At 46.2% G+C, this 23,581-nt stretch overlaps 1 protein-coding gene across 5 annotated transcripts in view; it reads right to left on the bottom strand.

Annotated features, from left to right (window-relative positions):
- Positions 1–875: 875 nt before the first annotated feature.
- The window catches only part of LPAR1 (lysophosphatidic acid receptor 1), a 69,751-nt gene continuing 47,045 nt past the window's right edge, over positions 876–23,581 (bottom strand). For 3 of the 5 annotated variants that reach the window (XM_035564556.2, XM_035564558.2, XM_035564557.2), the window contains exon 4: positions 876–1,917. In XM_035564556.2, the coding sequence (XP_035420449.1) occupies positions 1,616–1,917 (302 nt within the window). In that variant the 3' untranslated portion in view covers positions 876–1,615. The remainder of the gene's footprint in view (positions 1,918–23,581) is intronic. The other 2 variants (XM_035564560.2, XM_035564561.2) reach the window with 1 other exon arrangement.

Below are 23,581 nucleotides of genomic sequence, written 5' to 3'. Positions count from 1 at the left end.
GATTTTAAACAGAGATGCTAAAAATTCTGCTTTGAGTTAAGCTGACCCTCTCATCTCCATTTCTTCCCTGCCCACATGGGAGAATATAGTCCCGTATGTTACATTCCAATACATTACATTGACTGATACACCTCACATTTTTTACTTTTTTTTTTTTTTTTTTTTGCTATAGAGACATATTACTATAAGGAAAATGGTCTTAGAAATTTACTGTTGATATATTTTACATTGTTAGGAGAACACACAGTTTCCCAGAGGAAGGTCCCAAGTTCTTTGTCTGCAAGATCCCATCTTTGCTCATGTTTGTTCCCATCAAGAAATTTTGATTAACATCACTGATTCTTGGGAATTGAAATTCACATTAGTGGCATTTCTCTTTGAAACAGCTACATATGAAAGTATCTGTCTGTCAGCTTAGCTTTTCATAGCAATGTGCATATGTGACTATTATATAGAATGGTTCAGTCATTTGCAATAGACTACTACATATTTGGTCTTGACTTTACAAAATAAAATTGTACCTTCATTCTTAGCAGCCCACTGCTTCTGAAATGCAGGGTAAATAATGTAGGAGATACCCTACAAACATTTCTCAGTGCAAAACACAGAAGTTGTGTTTCTAATTAGAATAAAAGTTTTTTAAAAATGTATATATTTTTTTCATGTTAAAAATCCCATTTCGTTCCATCATGAACAAGAAAAGCATTCCAACAGCAAAAATATGTGTTTTTTTTTTTTTAAACTTACCAACATGACTGTAGCCCTTGAAGAGCCCTAGAGATGTGTCCTACTTTAAGAACTTGACCCTGAAAAACTTGGGACCCCTCACATGTTACACATTTCATACCACACTTCAAAGAAGAACATTAAATACCTTGTGACTAGAGTATTGTTTATTTCATAATCTAAACAAACACTGGAATACAGTCTATGCTTTTCTACTTTCCTGCAGACTTTACAACAAGCTTTTTTTTTTCTTCCCATAATTAAAACAATCTGCATACACACAGAACATGCATGCTCTCTAACACCAGTAACGAAGGTAGGAAGAGTCAGTTTCCATCATCTTCCTGTTGCCTGTATTAGAAAAAATACTTTTGTTTTTACTGTAGTTACGGCAGTGTGGCTAAGGATACGAAGACTAGAGCACAGTTTTACTCCCTGCACAGAAAATGTTCATCAAAAGCATGCTGATGGTGATAAATATTACATGTCTATTAAATGAAAGGCATACTTTTATCCCCTTTACTCCCTTTTTAAAAAGACTAAGTGGCTACATGTAAATGCAGTGAAGCAGGTATAAGCTTAATTAATCAGAGTTGATTCAGACTGGCACCAAGACGCCGCGAGGGCCGACGAAGTCTCAGCGAGGCTTCTCAGGGGTGAGCGTGGCTGCAAGGCGTCTGCTTCCCACCTTCTGCGAGCAGAAGGCAAAGGCCTGGCAGCACGGCCGGTCCCGGCACCAGCTGCTGTGCCGGGCTGCCTGGAAGAGAAGCGCTCGTAGTCCATTAGTGTTTGAGAAAAAGAAAAAAAAAACAACAACAAAAAAACCTTTACGAGTGGGTTACCTCCCCGGGGTGGCTTTGTTGGCCGTGTGGCTGGCTGGCGGGGGGCTTTACACCACCGAGTGGTCATTGCTGTGGACGCCGGCCAGGATGGTGTGGTTGAGCGAGGACGCCGAGCGGTCCGAGCCTTCGGTGGGGCCGTTGGCGTTGTCGCTGCGCTGGCAGCAGAGGATCTGCTTGAAGGTCGCGCTCATCTCCTTGTCCCGGTAGGAGTAGATGATGGGGTTCATGGCGGAGTTGAACTCGGCCAGGAGCAGGAAGAACTTCTCGTAGGCCAGGACGTTGCACTGCGGGCAGCAGACGTCGAGGAGCAGCAAGACTAATCCCGGGGTCCAGCAGATTATGAAAGCACCTGGTGAGGGGAAGAGGAGACGACACACAACAAAACCCACAGATATACCAACGTGCTGGCACCCGTCACAACACCACGAGAACCATCCAGCTGGAAGTGGTGGTGTTTAGTTTTCTTATTCAAGGGCATCTTTCCCACACTATTTTCTTCACTGACCTGATGAGATGGCTGCCTTTCAGAGACCCATGAACAGTTATGGGCAGCACATCAAAAGAGCAAGGCGCTCCCCCCCCCCCCATGATTTTAAATGTTCTCCGCTTGGCACATACGCCTGCATTTAAAGTTGATGATGAGGAACATTTTCCCCTTCAGTTAGAGACCTCTGACTAATCAATCTCTTGATCAGGAGAAACAATGCTGTAATTTACTTCTCGAACCAATAACAACAAAGGAAACCTTTCTGTGAGAGCTGTGACTGAAGCATCAGTAATAGAGAAAAAGTGGTGCAGGCAGCAATTCTCAAGAAAAAAGAAAGCCTCGGTCTTGTTAATCCATTTCAGCCCTATTATGTAATGGAAAGTCCTAAACACACATCCTTCTTGCACTGAAATGCCGTCCTTCAACAAATCTACTCCTTTTCTTAGGGCTCTATTCAACAGAAATTCAGAGACTCCTCGGGCTTCAATAGTGCAAATGCCAAAGAGCCTTAGCCTGATTTAAATGCTTCCCCCTCCTTTCTCTGCTTTGCAAAGCCCTGATGGGGACAAGGCCCAGAACAACATTTGGAGCTCAATGCAGAAATGAAATCAAAATGCCTTGCATTTTACTGAAAGTACTGAGTCAAACAGTGATGCTAACTTTTTGCAGGGTTACAAAGGTTTTGAACCCAAGTACAACGGGGGAAGCCCTTGCCCACAGACCCTGTCAGAGCAAAGACAGTGCTCCTGAGATTTTCCAGGCTGACATGCTTGGTGGTGGTGGGAACCGAGGTCTTATCATCAGCCGGCAGGCTTAAGAGAAGCTATGAGGGCTTCCCAGCACTGCCCAGCCAACTCTGTTTCCAGCAGGTTCTTGTATCACCGTGGTATTTGCTAACATGCTGCCTCCCTTTTTTTGGCAGCAATGAGCTCTGTGGGTCTCATAGCTGCCCTCAGTCAGACTCTGCCTTGCTGCTTGCTGTCCGCAGCTTGGGCAGCAGCAGCCGCACGCCATGCAAACACCTTTCCCTTCAGATGCTGCTCACCCAGATCAGGCAGAGGAGTGGTTTCTGAATGGCTCTGAAGGGTGTGCTGTGCTACAAGACGCTGGTTGCCAACCGGGCAAGCACACACAGGTTTTCAACGCACCAAAGAACAACCCCAAACCGAATTTGCTTGCAAACAGTGGTGCCACAGTGCCCCTCAATGCCTATCACTTTGCTGGTCAACAACTCACACAGGGAAAGATGCTGGGAGGTGAGATGCCAGCTGCCAGTACAAAGCCCTGACTTCTTTTGCCAGATTACTTTGTTAGGGGCTGGCAGCAGATTTACAGAATAGGGCTGAAATTCTCCCACAGTGAGGTGGCATCAAACACGAGCACACTTCAGAGCCTTTGTCTGCAGCTCTTTTGGATTCCAGCAGTCCTGGAAAAGAGCACTTGAAACCTGGGCAGAGGGTTTTATTCTTTTGTCCCTTACTCATACCTGTTCCCACAAGAGTAGAAAACAGCATCTTGTTACATGCAGGATTGCCCAGGCTGATTCAGAGGCTGCCTTCCTCACAGAGCAGCCCTGCTGAGCTTGTTTCTGCAGAAACTGAGAAAATCTTTCAAATTCAACCACTCGCTGCAGAAGCTGTGCGTGCTGTGCTCAGCCTCCTAGCTAGCGAGGCAGTGGTGGACTTTGTTCCAGCTTTGGCATGTATTTTCTTCATTACAGGCTGCCTCTGGAGAGTAACATCAGAGACGGGAACTCTGCAAGTCATGGGATCTCCAGTCAAGGACAAAAGACGATGACAGCATCCTCACCCAGCCTGTAGCAGAGAAGTCCAACGTGGGAACAATGGGGCTGACAGGAAGGCTCTCCAAGGGTTGCTCAAAGTTGCGATTGAAAGCTTCCAATTTTCCAACATTTTTTGTTGTTTTGTTTCAAATCTTTTTGTGGAGAAACTAAACGTATCAAACAGATCATTCTGTTGCTATCAGTTTTGGACACGTTAATAGCAGCAACAAGAGGCAGCAGTACGGCGAGGCAGGTTGCCCTTGGCCCCTGAGAAAGCCCCAAAATCGCTGACAGAAGTCCACATGCAGCCCACTGCACTGAACATCTGAACATTGGTCTCAGGTGGAGTTTTGGAGCCTCTCAAGGCTCCTCAGTATCTCAGGTACGTCCAATAAACTACATGCTGAGGCCTGACATGGTTGCACTCCAGAAAAAAGAGGGCTGTGGTCCAGCAAGCAACTAAACTCTCTGCGCTCCTCATTCTGCCCTCAAAAATAAAAAGAAAAAATGTAGGGCTGATGCCCGAGGCAGCTCTGAGAGCGGAGGAAGCCGTCACTCTGCATGCTGCCACCCTGCTGCTCATGCCCACTGGTGACGAGGCTGTGGAGAGCAGAAGAAGCGTGTGGCTCCAGACCCGAGAGGTAACTTGGGCTGTCCTGGCCCCCGGTGGCAGACCCCGCCGACTTCCCATCTGGTTTCTTCCACGCAGTTTCTTCCACGCAAGATCCAGGACTGACCTTTGGGCACACAGTGTGAGTTTCAGGCTTCGGAACAGACGGCTCGTTTGTTATTGGGAAGCAAAGCCATTGAAGCCAGCCCCATTCAGTCTAGCGGGTTTTGTTTCCCTTTAGCCCCTGGGATTTTCCTAGCAAAACTTCCCACCACGCTAATGGCTCCTGTGGCTTATTAAGCTAAGTGCTTGCAAATGGTGACACAAACAATGCCTCCGGTTTTCTCTCACTTGTTATTTAACTGTCAGTGCCCTGGAAAATACTGGAAAGCATCACTCACGGTGAGGGCGTGTTTGAATTAGGTACAGTGCAAGGAATGTAAAAGTGGCAGGCTCCTGCTACTTCAGATGTAGGTCATCTGTTAAAGGTGGAATTCTCGTCCTGGAATGAAAAAGGCTTGGAGTTTATTTTTTCTACTTCTTTCTTGGAATATTTGTCAAAGTAAAGTGATACTAAGCTGAAAGTGAGGTTAAATTCTTCCCTTTTCTGAAATCTGCTGTGCATTGATTTCACCAACAATGAAGATCTAAAAATATCACATCTAATAAAACAAGATCCAAAAGCCTCATGCTGCCTATATACTGAGAAGCCTTCAGCATACTTCAAAGTCTTGATGTATTTTTCTGCTCAGGGACAGAATCAAGAGGAGCCCAAAGTGATCAACTCCCAGGTGCATCTCAGCATTTTACGAATGCCATGAAACCCGCGTTACAAGGACATACAAAGCAGATCTACTGCATTCAAGGAATCACATCTGATCATCTCTACGGGTATGTCATTGTCCTGCCATGGCACTGGGAGAGCCCAACATGCACAAACGAAGCTGCAGATGGTAAGTCCTTGAGTTGCCTGCACAGAGAGTGCCCTGGGGTGACGCCTCCAGCCCTGGCAGCCCGTAAGGTGCTGGCCTCACATGGAGCTGACCTGGCTGCTGGTCTGCAGCGTGAGCAACATCCCCACAGTGCTTGGCCAAGGTCTGCCCTCTGGGTCTGGGAAATGCCCATCAGGCTGAGGGGTGGGAAAGCTTGAGGAACAGGGAAAATAGCACAGCATCCTTTAACAAGATTTAATGTGACAAGAGGGGAAGCATCCCTATAGACCGGGAAGCACAAATCTGAGTTACAACAAAGCAGTCATGACATGAATCTCATCTTCTGGAACTTGCTGCGTGATGATACATCTCACTCAGGGCTGGAACTCCAACTCCTCGTGCATAGTCTGGCTCGCTATGCTGCGGGGAAGTTGTGCTGAGGGCTTTCCAGTGACCATGGTATGACTACATCATGTCTGCCCTGAACCCCTGTCCAGTGCAGCTGTCTGGATTGAAATAAAATCCATGGTAGCTGCAAGCCTGGAAACTCCTGGGTAAGTGTGGCATCATGTCAAGACGTGATTGCGAGAGAGTAAAAACCGTTGTGGGCAACAGACACACGAAACCACGCATGATAAATCACACAAAAATGAGCAACTTGAAAAACAAAAGAGAAAACAACTCCAAGAAAAGGGCAGCAGAAAGGAAACATACCACCACATGAGGATAAACACTGACAAACTAGTCACTTATTGCTAAGTCCTCAGTCCTCTAATGAATGTCTGCAAAAACAACACAACAAATTTCACACAGTACAGAAAGAAAAAAAGGGTAAGGTAAACAACAGTCTCTGAAAACACAGAAATATTGCTTTAAGGCCATACCTGAGAGACAAATCACATCTGTGCTACCACAGGCAGTCACGCCATGGTTTAGTTTATCGCTAAGAACAGACCTTTTGGGATGATTTGTTTTCCTGCCAGTGGAGACTGCCTCACACTGATGCCTGTATTTACAAAAACTTGGTTATAGCCAAAGCAAGTACGGGTCCCCCTCCTGAGAAGCACGCACAGCCAGAAGATTGGACATGGTTAATAGTAAAGGTGTTGAAAAGGGCGGGAGAAACATTCCCAGTATGTCTTAAGGAGCTTTCTTCTGTTCTTCAGAGAAGTGCAGGGCAGACACTGCACAGACCCTAAACCAAGCACAGGTAAGTGCCCCTGTCCCTCCGTGTCCCCCGCCGTGGTGTCCCTGCGGTGGCCAAGGACACAACCCAGCCCAGACACAGCTGCTCTTGAAACTTCTCAGGTTAGCAGGCAAAGCATTTCCTAAGCAGCACCATTTTTTTATATTTATTTATTTTTTATTCAGCCTTTTTGCCTTGGATGAAGACAGACTGCATTTATTCCATGAACATTTATTTTCCCCTCTCTCACAATGGTGAAATAAAAGGAGCAGGGCTGCTCCTGCCAAGTCACACACTGCTGCTGCTCGTACCCTGATCTCCCACATGCAGGGGGGAGCATCCACGGCTTCTCGTGAATGAGGAGAAAAAGTGCATTTCAAGTAGAAAGCAGCGAGGCAGAGCTGGAAGGAGGGAAAGGGGCGTGAGGGAGGTTACTCTCAGGCTCTGGTGCGATGTGACCTGCACCAATACGTCCCTGTCCTGAAACATTTATTTTCCATAACCATTTTCCTTAACAACTGCATGTCCCTGCTGTGAGCCCTCTTCCACCCATCTGCGTGTCCACCCTGACTTCGCTGTTTTCTGGCACGCTCTCAAGCTCAACCTGCAGGTTCCTCATCTGGAGGAGTGGTGGAGTAGGAAAATATGGAAAGGGCTCGATTTAGGGAGAAAGAGGAGAGGTTGTCCTCTCCAAATCCCCTCCTCGTGTCAGAGTATGGTGGGCAGCTACACCACCTGTTCCAGCAGGACATCCAAGGACCAGGAGAGAGAAGAACACTGAGCACCACCACTGGTGACCGACAGGGATCAGGTTCTTGCTGTGCCTTCTGCAACGATGTGGGGACACAACTTCCATGGGAGCACAGCAGCACAGACCTGGCTGGCTGGTGGCTGGCGGAGAAAGCTGGAAGGTACTGAAGTTGGAAAGCATGGAGATAGAAAACAGAAACAGCAGCATCCAAAACGAGCTGCGGGCAAGCGGTGGCCTGCCCGTTGTGCAGCAAGGTGGTGGAGGTGCGGGGGAAACTCTGCGTTACATCTGCCTTGCTAATTAAAAACAAATGTAAAAGCACAGAGCCCTGGCTGTATTTAACAGAGCTATAGCCAAAAGGCTTCAGAAATGCCTGATATTTCCCAGCACAATGACACCTTCAGCAGGGACAGCCGCTTGCTATGCTAGCTGGGGAAAAAACCTCATCAGCTGCAGCACAACTGCACTTTTTCATGCCCTCGCCATCTGTAAAGCTTTATCAATAAGCCTCCTTATCACCCTGCATATTATTGTGTGCATAGCTCGAATGGAGATAAGTACTGCATGAAATAGACCTTGTTTATAGCTATGTATTGTTTTCCCCAGATAGAAATATTATAGAATGAAATCTAAAATGAATGCTGGATTATTATATATGCAAAGGACCTGTGAAGACCATTTATCATGCTGTAAACATACAGAGCGTGGGCGTCATTCTTCTAATGCTAGTCTGACATCACTGTCCCCGATTTTGCCACAACATTACTACAATATAGCTTATAGTTCTTACTGAATGAAAACACAGTTGTTGCTGTTATCTGTAGTTTTCTGCTGGAAATACTCGGCATTGGGGTAAGGTTTGCTTTCACCCATGGAATTTTTATGCTAAAATATAAAATGTGGCTACCAGAAATGGACCAGGTTAAGAAAGGTAAAATAATCCCATGCTAGATTTGGCAAAGTCTGCAAAGATTGAGATATGAGTCTTGCACCTCTATCTACAGGCTCCAAGGCTCCATCAGGCTTGGGGCTTACCATGCTTTGTGTTTCTGACTGAGTGCAAAATACTGCTTTCTATCACATGTATCCTGGCTGAGAAACTCTGATGCAGTAGAAACCTTGGGTTTCACACCTGACATTTCTGTGATGGGTTGTGTGTGAGGGGAAGGGGCAATATCTCCAGCAGTGCAAAATGGGAAATGAGAACAAAGAAAAGCTAACAAAAATCTGCATCCATCTTCATGAAACCGTATCTTACATATGCTTCTTGAAAGATGGTTTGGGGCAAAAGAATCCAGGAAGTAGGAGAAAATACCCGACTAGGAGGTGTATGGAAGGGTCCCAATGATATGAGTTACCAGCCTGTCCTTCACAGCACTATACTTGCCCCATTCCTGGGACCCCTGTTTTAGTCTCCCATGAGCTGAGGAAGTCTGAATTTGCATTTAATAGACAAAATCCTGACCTCCCTATGGACAGGGAGCAAATCTCCCACAGTTTTTCCCAATTTCACATGGAAAACGGACAGGTTTGCCAGATTTTTCAATCTAGTGTATGCATGGTTGACAAAGGGACTTTAAAATAATAAGCTGCTTCTGCTAGCACTGTATACATTCCCTGATTTCCTACCTTCTCCACAGATAGAAGATGCATGCCCACACTCCAACCTCTTCCTGAATCCTACTTCAGGATGTTGAGCTGTTGTGTTTGGTCGGACTTTGCACAAACTAATGGCTGCATTGTAGAGAAGCACAGAAATCATACCTTCTTCCAAAATGCACTTCTTCCCAGGAGGATGCAGTATGCCTGCTTCAAACATGTCTTCATCTTTGAGCTCCTGTGCACAGGATTTGTTCAGTGTTTAAGGCATGGCCATCTTTGTCAACAATAATACTTAATATTTCACCTGTGACTGCTCGTCTCTTTCATCCTTGTCACAGAATCAAAGAACCACAGAACAGCCCAGTCTGGAAGGAACCTCAAAAGACCATCAGGTCTGACGTTTTGTGGGAAAAAGGAGCCTAGATGAAACTATCTAGCACCCTGTCCAGTTGTGTTTTGAAAGCCTGCAGTGCTGGGGACTTGACCATGTCCCTGTGGAGGTTGTTCCAGCGATGGGTTGTTCTCACTGTAAAAAAATACCTTTCTTGTGTAAAGATGAAACCCTGCATTAATTTATGTACCTACATTTTCTGTACACGGAGACAACTGAAGATACAGCTGTCCCACCGCACCATCTGGCAAAGTGCTGACAATAAATGCTATCCAACATCCTCAGTGGCACCCTTTGCTGACCAGCAGCATGGAAATGGACAGACAGAAAACACCAGTGGTTGGGGCTACATCTACAGTCCCCACCACCATCACACCTTCCTGTTTTTTGGGGTGGCTGACACCTTTTGGCCTTCTCTTCCAACTCATGCTTTTGCCTCCTCAAGCCAGCTTGCCTGAGGATGAATGATAACAAAGCAAAACAAACTGAAGAGAAAATGAGACGTGGGCAGAAGCAAGCCATCAGTACTTGGGTACACATTAGACTCCGGCCCAGGTTAGCACTTGGTGTCATTCTCTGCCCGCTGCGAGCAGCGCAGTGAAACGAGTTTGCTGATCTCTGGCCAGCTGACCTGGCCACCCTCAGATAGCCTCTGGTTGACATCTCTGCAGCAGAAATCAACAGTAATGCAAATTTAGGAGACCAGGGCTGTTTTTCAACTGACACATGCAAACCAAAGGTGTTTGGATATACCCTTGTTTCAAACGTAGGCTTGTTGTTGTTTTAAAGGATATCCTCCAAAGATGGCACGCGCGAGCTGCTTTCAGAAAAGAAAAGGAATTGCTTGAGCCTAGGGCAGCTTATCCACATCCGTTTGAATCCCTCAACTCAAAAGGTTTTTAAGGGAAAATGGACTTCATCACTGATCTAATGATGACTGCAGGAGAGAGAAAATGTTTTTTTATTTCCCCCGCCCCCCCAAGAGACAAAAGTAAGCCATTTATCTGTAAAAAAAAAAACATTTTAGACAAAAACAGGAAGTCATTAAGTGCCAATGGTCAGGATTCCAACTGATTTCTAAATTCATAAAGATATGTGAAGCTAATCTCTGAATAAAGGCCTGGCTGTTGCCAAAGCAATTTGAGTATTTATCTCTGTGTAAAGACAAACAGTAGTCCCCGTGGAGTTTCTCTGTTGCCAAAAACCTGACACACAGAGGAAACCTCAGTGTCTTTTTCAGCTTTCAGCCATTCTACAAGAGCCTTTATGCTTTACTGCAGACAGAAATGCCCAGGCAGTCCCAAACCAGTGGTGGTAGCTCGGCCAGAACAGGAGCACCAAAGTCCCGCTGATCAGAGGCTCATGGGGCTCATGGTGATGGTGTCCCTGTGTCACAGTGACACAGCAGAAAGAAACACAAGCAACAGAGCTATGGGGAAAATTAGGAGCAAGAAATCACCTTTCAGTCCACACCTGGCATCCCACTTGTACCACCTAGCTGAAATGCAGCCTCCTCTTTACTGGCAGTGGTTGCTCATGGTCATGAGACTTGACACACCGGGTGGGGGACAGACGTGTCCCAGAGGCAAGAGGAATTTCTGAGGCCCTCAGTCCCTGGCGTGGGGCAGCTGGGGGTGACAAGCAGTGGCCCTGTGGTGACTCTGAGCTGATGGGCCTGAAGACATGCAAAACACCCTTCACGGTGCACCTATGTCTCCATGGACAATGCCAAGAACCCCATCCCTTCTGTCAACATCAGCCGTGAGGAAGCCCTGTGGGTCAGCAGAGAGTGGGCAACCCCAAAGTCCTTGTGGTGGCCATGCTAACAGGGCCACCCCCACGTGAAGGCTCACGGCCAGAGGTCACCTCAGGCAGGAGCGGGACGGCTGGCACCCCGCAGGCAGCTCACAAGTCGGGCTCTGTTCTGCCTGCACCTCCAAGGTATATTTAGCATGCCTGGGACCTGGGCGTTTCTTCGCTCCTGTAACTACCTGCAGGTTTTAAGCACAGAAAAATCTTTCATGGCGGTGTTGAAAAAAAACCACTGTTTTCCCTGCTTTTCTTTTGGGAATCCATAAACCCCCTGCGTACTCTGGCACTTTCCCGGGGACGGTCACAATGCCACACTTAAGCTATACACTTTGTTTAGCAGATTTCAAGCAACATTGATGCATGAGATTGTTTAATTGTATTTTCCTTTGTTGTCAGGGACATTAAGCGTTGCTGGTATTATCTTTGGATAAGCTCCAGTTGCAACACAAGTTTCCAAATGAAGCATGGGTGGATGCAACTTAATGTGTAAAGGCCTGCTTTGATTCTTACGTAAGATGAAACTAGTAATATTAGAAGGAACATATTAGCCTCTATCTGCTTCCTTAATAGGAATAAAAACAGCTTCTCCCATGCTCGTACCAGACTGTGAACAGGACAAAGTGCTACATAAGGGTAGAGACACTTGAAATGGTAGCACTGTACACTCAACTGCAAGAAATCTGTGTGCGCTTTTATTTGACAGAGCCCTAGTGGAATTTATCCAATGATAGCTAGCTGGTAAGGTGTGGTGGACATCCCTTGAGCCAACTGTGTTAAGTCCAGTTACACAAAACACAGATTTTAGAGCAGAATCAACCATGACGTCTGTTCCTCCCTGGCAAAGCAAAGAGCAGAGCTCCAGATTGAGAGGCACAACAGGGAAGGAGCTCTCATGGTTAAGGGGACTCCAGAATATGTCTTCCTGGACAATCAGATGGTCTTCTGTATTTGTTGGGAAAGCCTTCTTCCCAAGCAGACCTTCTACTCCTGATCTAAATGTTAACAAAATAAAATACTGCCTGGGATAGCCCATGCACGCAAGTCCCCCGTACATGCTGCAGGTCAAGCAGCTCTCACATGGAGAAAGAGGGTGTCCAGGCCCAAAGGACGTTGCTCCTGCTATCACCCGACCACCGACACATCTACAAAGAGCAATGACAGAGCAGAGGCAGGATAAAGCCCTGGAACAGCAGACAGGCATGGCACAGCACTTCACAAGAGAACCACCGAGTGATTAACCACCCTGATTTTCTTTGTGGTACGTATATACCGACAGCTTATCGGAGGGGTAAGTTCCAGGTTTCAGCACTTAATTCTACATGTACTCATTTAAACCTGTCTAGATGAGGCTGACAGGCAGAAAACACAGCTTCTAGCTTGTCTTTCTACTCTGCAGATGAGACAAGATTTAAAGGGAAGCAACTACCTCTTGGCTCTCACAGATGCCTCTGGTTTCCCTTGGAACACCTGATGTTCACTGTTTGGATAAGATCACTTTATACTGTAACTTAAGTCTTAGATGTCAGGAAGAATCAAAGACAAGTGCTTTATCAACTTCAGTGAAGCCAGTCTGTGGATTCATTAAAATATTATCATGCAGAAAGAAGCACTGCAAAAGTGTACAGTAGGCACTTTTTTTCCCCTGTCAGAAGGGTGTTCGCCATCCTGCAGCATATAATTTCACTGTGGTAAAAACAGTATTTCCCGTACTTAAAATGGGAGACACAGTGAACGAGCCTGGAAATGCTTCACTGGTGTTGGTGAATACATCTGAATGCCAGTGGCAGCTTCTCTGTAATTTCCCTCGTGCATGCTGTCACTGAATCGATATTGATTAAAACTCTTCAGGCAAACACAGAAGACTGCATTGATAAAATTTAGCCTTTACTCGAGAATCACATTGCCAAACAAGGCTTTATACTGAAAAAAAAAAAAAAAAAGGTACATCTTCAGCTGGTCCTTTCTCTCGGCTGTTGAAAGTGCTGGAATACAGTTACTGGGGAAGTGATGCTCTGCACAGTTCTGCATTATGTCCTCAGTCTAGCGTGAGCAGGTGAAAATCAAAGCAAGGGAGAAATTCGGAATGCATGAGACACCCCTCATCCCTATGAAGGAGGCAACCTCAGTCTTATCCCCCCTAAAGGTAGCCACTAAAACTGCTTCAGGGTTAGGCCAGCGATGAGCCTTTTGAGTGAGTTTCCCCACAGTCACACATTTACCACTGATGTGAGTTTGACTCAGCACACCGGATAATTCCTTGTGTCCCAGCTGCTTTTCGGGAGCAGTGCTCTACCTCTGGCAGTGTGCTCTCCAGGTCTAAGTTTAACCCCTGGTAAGCAAAGCATGGGACCCAGAAGTGCCCAACAATAGTGCTTGCCTTTCAGCTACTGTGTTACCACCACACCCTGCGTCACTGTGGCTCAAAGATTTCTACATAAATAGCTTCTGAAACCACAAAAAAAGAGCACTGTCATACCACATCGAAGGTTGCTCAATCTGCATGTTTCTGAGGATGCGACTCCGTTAACCTCTGGCACACTGCTTGTGCCAGTGTCCTCATAATGGGCTAGATTTGGGCTATGTTAAAAGAAATAACAACAACGAAAAAAATAGTCCAATGTCTTCTCTTTCGGTTCACTCACTCCCACCTACTCAGGAAAGAGCAATTGTATTGCGGCAGAACGCTGAAACACTTCCAATGGCAGAACCAGGCTGGTTCCCAGCCACCTCCGTCCCTCTCGGCCATGCCTGTGAGAAGTGACAGATAAAGATCACTTCGATCCAGCCCCTATCTACCCAGCAAGGAAGGAAGAAGTGTTAACATCACTACTTTCTCTGCAGAGAGTTTCACTGTGTCCTGACTGTAGCTGGGTTTGTTCTGGGTGATGCTGCTGCTGCTGCTGGGCACAGGGGAGCCATCTCTGCTTCCCCCAGACACTTGGCCTCCCTAGTGACCCTACCAGAGATGATGTTAATTATTTTCCACGGCCACCTGTCTTCAGACCAGGGTGGATACCGGCTTCTCCCAGCAGCACAGAGCTCCTCGTGGCTCCCCAGGAGCACTCAGAGAAGCATGCTGCTCCCACCGGGCAGGAGTTTGGGAATGTGTCCTTCCTAGCACCCTCCCCAGCCAGGGACCTCGGTCTCACAGAGCACAAGACATAGGTGAGGGTAAGTGTAAAACCTTTGCTGGTTGAGAACAAAACCATCCAGATGTTTTCAAAACACAAAAGGCATTTTAAACAATTCTCTGGGATGCGAACTAGAGCTGATCTGGTAATACTTCACACAGCTACTATATATAGTAGGATGGTACTTTACGTTTTAAAATAACCAGTAACACCAGTTTGATCAGATGTATCAGACCAGCTGTGTACCAGGCAGGCCACACCATGGGGTGCCAGAGACAGAAGACACCCATGAAAGCACACTTGGAAAGGCAGAGCCTGCATGCTAAGAATGACAAAAGAGTGGCATCCGAAAAGCAAGCCTAATTTGTTTTGCATGCTTGGGATGGCACTTGGATCCTTCTGATCCCTCCTACCAATCCTGCATGCTGTGCCAACTGGCCACATCTGCACGACGTGCTGCTCTGATCGCTCAGCAAGAAGAGGTTCTAGATATGGGATCTGGACATCAGTTCAGGGAAAGGGGACAGTGCATAAGCAGGGGTACACCCATGAAAGACATCATAACTCCTCTGGCTTCCAGTAGCAGTTGTAAAAAACAAATGGTCACAAGAGGTACAGCTTCACTGAAAGCAGCCCCCTAAAGGAAAAACAAAAGGTCCCTCCGGGCTCTCTGGCGCTTTTCACACAAGAAGTTTCTGCAAGGTTATCAGTCTTCAAAAGAAGGTCTTGGTATGCGTCCTTCCACTTGAAACAACACCGTGTTGTAATCATGGATGCAGGTTGCAAAACGGAAGACCTAACTAGTGTACATCTGCTGTTATTCCCTGGTGAAAGAGCAAGTGAAGGACCAGCACTGCTACCAAACCATAACTGCAATGTCCAGCTGGATTACTTTCAGCTGCTGCAGCTGCCTGCAGCCCAGCCACCGGGCTGACGAGGCAGCAAAGTTATGGAGATGCAGAAAAGGTGGAACAGAGCCACTGGGATTTAAAAAGACACCTCCTCAGGTTCCTGCTGCCAGCTCATGGATTGCTCCAAGCTGAAAACCTACAGCACCCAGAAGACAGGCTGTGCTCACAGGCACTGCAGTGACAGCACGTGTCCGAGAGATCGAATCTGGGTACACAGGAACTTTTATTTTATTTTAGTACTACAGCAGCAACACTGAGCATTCCTCCTACAGCACAGACTCAAAACAGAGCCTGTAGGACCATTCAAATGTTTTAATTTGGCAGTGCTCACAGTTAAGTCTGGTTATTTTGGGGTGGACATACTGATGTATGAGTTTGGAATTTTTCTGCGGTTGTTTTTGAGCAGATATCTGTGGGCTTGCACCTAAAGCAAAGGGAAAGCAGCAGGAGATAAATGGAGACCTTCGAGGCAAAAGGCACTCTGCTCAGGATTTTTCTTTTTCAAAAAAAAAAAAAAAAAAAAGAAAGAAAGCAATTAGTACAATGTAAGCAAACTGCTTGCAAAATCCATCTACTCAGCAAAGTAATTGCTTCCAAGAAGTACTCCTGGTGCTCTATGTGAAATACACAGTTGTGTTTTTTTTTTTTTTTTAAACTTGAGATAAGAACAAAAACCCAAACATGCTAAAGGAAGTCAATCAGAGCTGACCTCATTTTCTTTTTAAATGTGTTACAATGAAAGAAATATTGCAGTAACATTGACAAAAATACCCGTGCAGGGGAGGTGTAAGCAGGGGAGCCCTGATGCACCCTCAGATTAGCCTTTGGTGGATGTCAGTGAAAACTCCTGGTGATCCTAGCTGGCTTCTCAACATTTCTCTGCTCAGCTCAGAGCTGCAGGCATAGCAAAACCAGGCTAGGAAAACCAGGGATGAGTGCAGAAGGAAGAAAGGCCATGTCAGCTCTGTGGGAAGAGCCCATGGCCCCAGCTGCTTCTCCTCAGAAGGCAGGCTTTGTAGCCTGGGGATGGATCACAGCTGTGCCTCACATAGTAAGTCCCAAACCAAGCAGCACAACAGGCTGCAAATCTGCTGGGCTCTTGCTAGCTGTTGTGCAAGCTACACGCAGGGAAGAGTAGGGCACAGCATCTTCTGTCTCAGGTACCTTCTTGGAGAGGCAGGCAGTGAGGGATGCAGCTGCCTTCTCCAAAATCACTCAGCTTGGTCAGCTGGTGGCACCACAAGTGTACTGACTGATGCTGAAGTGCTCTGTCTCTGCTGTCCTGTTGTTTGAACCCTGACACGTAATTGTGTCCATTGCTGCTTGATGACAACAGGGGGCTACGAGCAGGGCAATGACGGGGCAAGTGTTCACGACCAACTGACGGCGAGTTTAACAATCCCATGGTATTTCAAACACTTTCCTGAAAACACCCACTGGTGTTGTTTATCCCTGACTGCACTCCTTCCTCAAATGACACTTACCCGGCAAGATGCAGGTGAATGTCACCAGCTTATGCTTGAGTGCTCTGCAAAGCCCCTGGTGCTGGCTGCTGGTGTTGGACTTGGTGCTTCAGCACATGGGTGCTGGCCATGGTGCAGCTGCCCTCCTTCTACACTGACCACTGTTTGCAAAAACAGGGCTGTACCTACCTAGTGAAGGACACGGGAGAGAATAGAGAGGTTCAGGAGCACCACTATGACTTCTGTGCACCCTCCCAAAGACAGGAGGGCTTGGCCCCAGCAAGTCATAAACAGTATTGCTCAGATAGTGCTGGTTTTTGTTGTTCTCCCAGTTGGTCAGGGAAGTTCCCTCGAGACTAAAGTCTGCTGTTGTTGGACTCTGGTGTTTACACTCTATACATTACTGCAATTGCCTTTTTATCACATTCATAAAAGAGAAAAAGAAAGGGGAAAAAAAAAAAAGAAAAGTGTCTCTGATGCACAGCCTGGATGTTCCTCATCTCCTCCTTACTCTGCACCACAGAATAATGCCTGTGTTCATCAGGATCAATTTGGGAAGGACTTTGAGGTTGACAGGAGAAAGTTTAGTTCAGTTATAGCCATCAAAGCTGCTGCTAGCAGCAGGTCTGTGCTTCAAAGCTGCTGCAATCCAGGCATTCTGAGTGGGAAATGCAGTAATTCACAGTAGATGGAGCAGGGCACAGTAAGAACTAACACATCAAGCAGCAAGGGAATGAGTTTGTCCACAAAATGCAGTATGCTACACCCTGTCAGGAGGCTTGAGAGCAGGTAAGGGAATGGCAGAGTGCACTGGTACCTGCAGGAGCTCTGCACATCACTGCACCAGATGCATGCAAACATTTGCAAATGCAATTTAAAGCTGAAGATTTTCCTCAGAAAAGTTCTGTGGAAAAATGTGTTAAACATGGAAAGAGACAACTCCAGAAGTTATTTACAACAGAAGGGGGCAACAGGTGACCTGATGCCTCTCTGTCCTTCTTACCAGCCATACAGCCATACTCTGAATTTCGTGATACGTTGGCAGGCTGTCCCATTAAGCCAGCACCACTAGACCACGAGCTGTCTCCTTCCTGTGCTGAATAATCACCAGACACTTGCTGACAAAACCATTCCTTGCCACAATGCTTAGGCTATTCTTTTTTTTTTTTTTTTTTTTTTTGGGGGGGGGAGGGGGGAAGGGAAGCATTTGTAATTAAAGCGATCTGCAACATGCTAAGCAGGGAGCAGGGAAGGAGTGCAAATTGAGGAATGACCCTTACATCTCTCTGTGGCTTATTTAGCACAGCATAGCTTTTCAAAAGCATGTTATTTAATACAGTGCTGGAAACTGTTTAAGCCACTGCCACAACTGTGTTTGTGCTGGCTGGCTTCAAGGATGTCTAAATGTTTTCTTGTTGCATTTTGTTTTGCGGGGTGGTGAAAGCAAAAGCACCTGAGCATCTCCATGGGGAGGGAAGTGCCGTGGCCGTCTGGGAGATGTTGCTGGGAGATGGACCAGGAGAAGGAGCCAAGGCTTTTGGCCTTCTCGGTGAGAAGGGCCAGGCAAGGCCCAGGAGGCCGCCAGGCACCAGAGGGGTCGCACACACACTCCATGAGGCCTGCTGACACCCAAAACACCTCAGCCATGGCAGTTCTCAAGCAGTGGGACAACTGGGGAGGCAGCTGCTTCCAGTACGTGATGAAGGCACGCTAATCAGCTGCTGAGAGCTCGTGAGCTCCAGGCAAAGCCTGGGGCGAGAGCTGAGGGCATGGCGCTGAGGGCGAACGTGCAGCAGCGGCCACAGCAATGGGGGCATCCTCACAGTCCTCATACACGCGCCTCGGTCTCAAAGGATGGAAATAATCCATCGATGGAAATAATCCAGCACAAGTCCCCTCCACCTACACTGCAGGACGATTCATCCGTGAAGAGTGTTACCAAATGATTAACTGTTTTCGGATGTTTCTGTTACTGATATCTCTCATGCTGGTTCAGGAAGTTTCTGAACCTATCTCTAGCCTAGAATCTCTTCTCTAACAGCTCTTTAAAATGCTGGCAATGTGCCTGACTTTTCCAATCACTTTGTGTTTCTTTTTTTTCTTCCCTTAGGGCATTGGAGATAGAGGTGTTTAAACAATGAAAACATACTTCCAAGTATGCAGGCTTTTTTTCTTCCTCCTTTTTTTTTTTTTTTTTGTTAAAAAAACTGGTCTGTCCATGTCACAGAAGTGGAGGAGATAGTTTCAAGATGTGGTGACATACATCTCTTATTACAACAGATTTGCAAAGCACATGCAGAGGTCCACTATACCACTATTGCAAAATGCTGCCTGCAAAATCATACATTCAGCCTTGTAAGCAATACTAGTACTTTTTCTATACATAGGACTAACTGCTTTCTTAACAACAAAAAACCTCTCTAAAGCAGTATCAGAAGCCTTCATATAAGAAGCTTATGCATATATATATATATATTGATTTCAGCTTTCTTACATGGAAGTTAAAAGATACTCAATAAAATTGTTACATACAGCATACATTTCTCTTTCCTGTTTGAAAGCAACAGCAGCAGGAAGAGGCAGTGAACTTAAACTTCAGATGAAAAGCAGGATGTCAGAGCTTCTCTAATAAAACTTTTGGAAACATTTTATTTAGTCCTTTTTTAATTTTTTTGGGAGACTTCCACTCAGCAATGAAATATGCAATGGAGACATCCCTTAGCTGACCCCTTGCAGGATCTGCTCTGCTGTACAAGTCACAGGTAACTTCATGGTCAGGTTTTATTATCTGGTTCATGTCCCTCCTTTGGATGGAGACGGGCACATCTGCAGCTTGAGGCACTGTCGCAAATGCCGTGCCCTGGACCACCAGCCAGCTTGTGCCTGGACATCCCTCCCAAAGAAAAATAACCAAACAGGCAGAACTGCTTTCTGCATCAACCCACCCCAGCCCTGCCTGGCGTCCCTGGAGTGAGCATTACAGCCTGGCCACTGTTTAGGTGGACCCAGAGGGGGGTCCAGAACAGCGGTCCCCAGCCAAATATATCTGAATACAGATGTTCTGAGCAAATGCCCACCTACCCAGCCTGGCAGGCAAGATTAAAAAAAAAAAAAAAAAGTACAATTTTCAAAAGTAATGTGAGGTTTTAAAATATATATGTATTTTAACAACTCTGAAAGTATCTTGGGCATTCAGAACTTATTCTGAAAGTAAACAACTTGCAGGTGGACTGAAGTGCATGAAACATGTAATTTCAGCAAAAAAATAAAAACAAACCCAAAGCATTTCAAAATCAGAAACAAACAAACAAAAACAGAAAAAGCACGCTGAATAAACAGTTCCCTGTTAATAAAATGCCATTTGCTTGTGAAATTAAAATCCATATCCATAAAAGAAATGTAAGAGATTATATTCTCAATGCACATTCCTGACAGTAGTTTGATTAGATCCACTCATTGTTTAAATAAGTCTTTTTTTAATGCCCACTGAATAAAACATGGGATTGGAGACCACTGGCAGTGTAAGACACAAGAAATGCTTCTTCTGTTTCACAATCTAGTTCGAAAGATGCGTGGAAAAAAAATGTCCTTCTTCCAGGACTAAAGCTCTATATTCTGGATATGAACACCTATCAGGATGGTGGCTACATATTGTTTTAGGGAAATAGGCCTTAAATTGCTTTTCTCTGCCACGCCAGGAGCCTGGAGCACCTGGCAGCATTCTCCTACAGCTTGTGCCCCGACTCCCATTGCAGAGGCTGAGCTGGCTCTGAAAGGTGTTGCCCCTGGTTGCCAGGTGAATGTGAGCAGAAAGGTAAAGCCACAGATAAAAAAAGGGAGTGGAGAGACAGGAACAGAGGGGAGGGGAGAAGGGGCTGGGTGAAGAATGCCCACAAAATTTTAAAAAAGGAAAACCTCATGGGAAACGGTGCCAAGCACTGATGTATTCTTTGCCGTGCACTTAAAAGTTGCATTTCTTGAGTGCATACAGTCTTGTACACACCTCACACGCTTCTTTGGCAGGGCAAGCAAGGCAATGCTGAGCATCCTGAAGCCTCCTGCTCTTCAGAACCAGCACACAGCGGGACACGGTGCGTGGGGCATGCGGGCTTCAATGCACTGCGCACGGAAGTGCTCTCCTCATCTCAAGAATGCTACATTAGTTATTTTTGGCTAATTAGCTCGTTTTATTGGTTTATTTAACCTGACCCCTCCTCGCTTTGCCTTGCTCTACCTTGAAAGAAGCTGAAATGTTCTGCTTTTTAGGAAAATGGTGCCATGAGGCAGGCAAAGCAGGGACAGGCAGAAGGATGTTGAGGGGCTGCAAGGTGGTGGCGGGAGGTGCTGGGGGCTCACCGCTGGGATGGCAGCCCCTGCTGAGACCTGGGAAGGCCAAAGCCAGCCACCTGCATGCCCTCAGCACCTGGTCTGCAGCTCTGGGAGGGCAGGCTTCTTCAGCAGAGGTCGCAGGATGACCCCGGCGTGGCCGAGAACTGCCCCCACCTTCACATCTCAGACGCCTACATCCTGGCACCAGAACAAAGGCAGAGTGAGCGAAAAGCCAGTTTGATGCACTCCTGCTCCATTCGCCTTGTTACGCAACAAGCACCTGCATCGACTTGACGATGAAAAAACTGTTACCTCTTCAAGAAACGATGAACGCGTTCCACTGTTGTATACTACAAAAGATACTTCCAAAAGAATGTTTTGTTGAAATAAATGAATGGGGAAATCACGCAAATTCCAGAAACTATGCCAAGCATTGTAAGAAACATTGATTTATTCTGTATTTCACAACACAGTCTATCAGCTTCTGTGACCAAGGTACAGACACTCTTCCACTCTCCCTGTTAAGTTTCATCCACTGTCACTGAACAGAGATATTTCCTTTTCTCTGCCATGAACTATTTACTGGTCAGCTTCAGAGTACGAATTTTAGCCATGACAAGTTCTTGGAACATCAGTCTTTGGTTTCCTAAGTGGTGCTTGGTATGACTCAGCATGCTGGGAAAAACAGCAGACACGCTGCAGCTGCATGCTTCAGATTAACCTTATGGGTGGTCAATATCTTAGACAAAACACAACATAAACTGAAGTGCACTCAATTTACCTATCTTACAAATCTTTCCTTCGTTCTACTGTCAATCTTACAGATTTTTCTAGCCTTCAAGACTTGTGCACTACCCTGTTACATCCATCCTGCACACTAAGATGGGAAACCCTTCCAGTAACCCACCAGCATCCATGTGACTCCCAGCAGCACAACCTACATTTCACCTGATTTCTGGCAAGCCAGGTTGCCAGAAATCAAAGGCAAACCTCCTTCTGTTTTCAAAACTCATACCTGCAACTGAGGTAACCTAGAAGTTTCATGTGCGGCAAGCGCAGCTAGCAAATGGAGATTGTGGCTTTACTATGGCACATGCTCTGGAGCCTACGGCAGAAGAGCTGCTGACCAAGCAAGCCTTTTGCTCTTCTTAATTATATATATAAACACTCACTATAAATAGGCTCAGCTGACAAGTCACATGCTTCAAGCGAAGCTGTAGGTACAAAAATGGAGGCATAGCTCTGAACTACCCCAAATGCAGACCACAGCCTCTCTAACTTCTTTACAGGTGAAAAAAAAAAAAAGGAAGAGAGGAACTTCTCATTCTCAGATGGAGCCTGAGACTGAAATACCTGAGGGTATCAGCAGGAACACCACATGCTACGTTCACCTCGTACCTTAAGGTAGAAGAACAGCTTGTAGTCTCCTCAAATGCATTCCTCTGCTCCTCCAAGGAGCAGGAAGGGCAAAGTTTTCAAGTTGCAAACTGTTAATGCATGTCTGGAAAGCTCAAAAGGCAGTCCAAATAAAAACTACAAGAAATACATAGCAGTTTCTTTCGCGTGCAGTAGTATCTAAACAAAAGAGTTGCTGCAGAGGGCAAACTGGATACCATCAGTACAAAACACAGACAGAGGAGAAATTTTTGACTCAGAAACAAAGAACCAATTATCTTTCTGCATTGCTGTTACTATCAGAAACTGAAAATATGCTAGTGTTATATTCTTATATTCTTTTGCTTGGGCACACACATGACAAAGGCAGGGGATCTCCTGGTTATCACTGACCTTGTCTGCACAGCACAGTCTTTCTAATGGAATAGACTGCAAATGCTTGTACCCACAGCACCCAAGCCTGAATGTCTAGCTGAGCAAACCTGAAGTGAAGAGTCAGGAGAGAGACACTGGGATTCACTCCTGTGCTCCAAAGTCCCACAAAAACAGCTGCAGTAAGAGGAACCAAGGCAGAAACGACAAGCTGAATGATACAATACACCCTACCAAAACCTCTGTAACCACATAAGTATGTAAAAGAGCACCGTGCCTTAGGGGTGCAAGGCAAGCCTCATTCTGCCTGTGCTGGGCAGTACTGCTGTGCTGGTCAGGCTGTTTTGAGCACTGGCTCTGCTCTGGGGATGCAGCTATATTAATTTCTCAGACTGGCACAGCTTTTTTCCATGCCACTCACTGCCTCCAGAGGAGGAACCAGGCCATCACGGTGTGCGCAGCTGACACAACGTACAACATCAAATACTTGCAGACATGCTTTGCAGGTCTGCCAGCTCAAGACAAACAGCTTTTACATTACAAATTTCTGCTCTGACCTGTGCAAACAGGGATTAGAAACACCCACACAGTCACTCTCACACTGCTTCCTACATGGTATGAGGAAAGGGGAGTTGCCATGCCTTTCTATTTGCAGAAAAGACATGGCTTGACCCCTTCAGCCTGTGTCTTGCCCCATTCATGAGGCTTTTCAGAGCCTGGAGATACGCAACCTCTTTGTGGCCCTTCTCCCAATTAACTGGGAGCAAGGGCTGTTTTCCACATCACTTACAAGCTAACGGTTCCTTATTATGCATTGAAAGAAATACATTTCCCCATTAAATGTTTGTAACCTGGAGG

The sequence above is a fragment of the Cygnus atratus genome, chromosome Z (genome assembly GCF_013377495.2).
Source record: "Cygnus atratus isolate AKBS03 ecotype Queensland, Australia chromosome Z, CAtr_DNAZoo_HiC_assembly, whole genome shotgun sequence".
Lineage (NCBI taxonomy): Eukaryota > Metazoa > Chordata > Aves > Anseriformes > Anatidae > Cygnus > Cygnus atratus.
The sequence above is the reverse complement of the archived record's forward strand: the minus strand, read 5'-3'. Positions and strand labels throughout refer to the sequence as shown.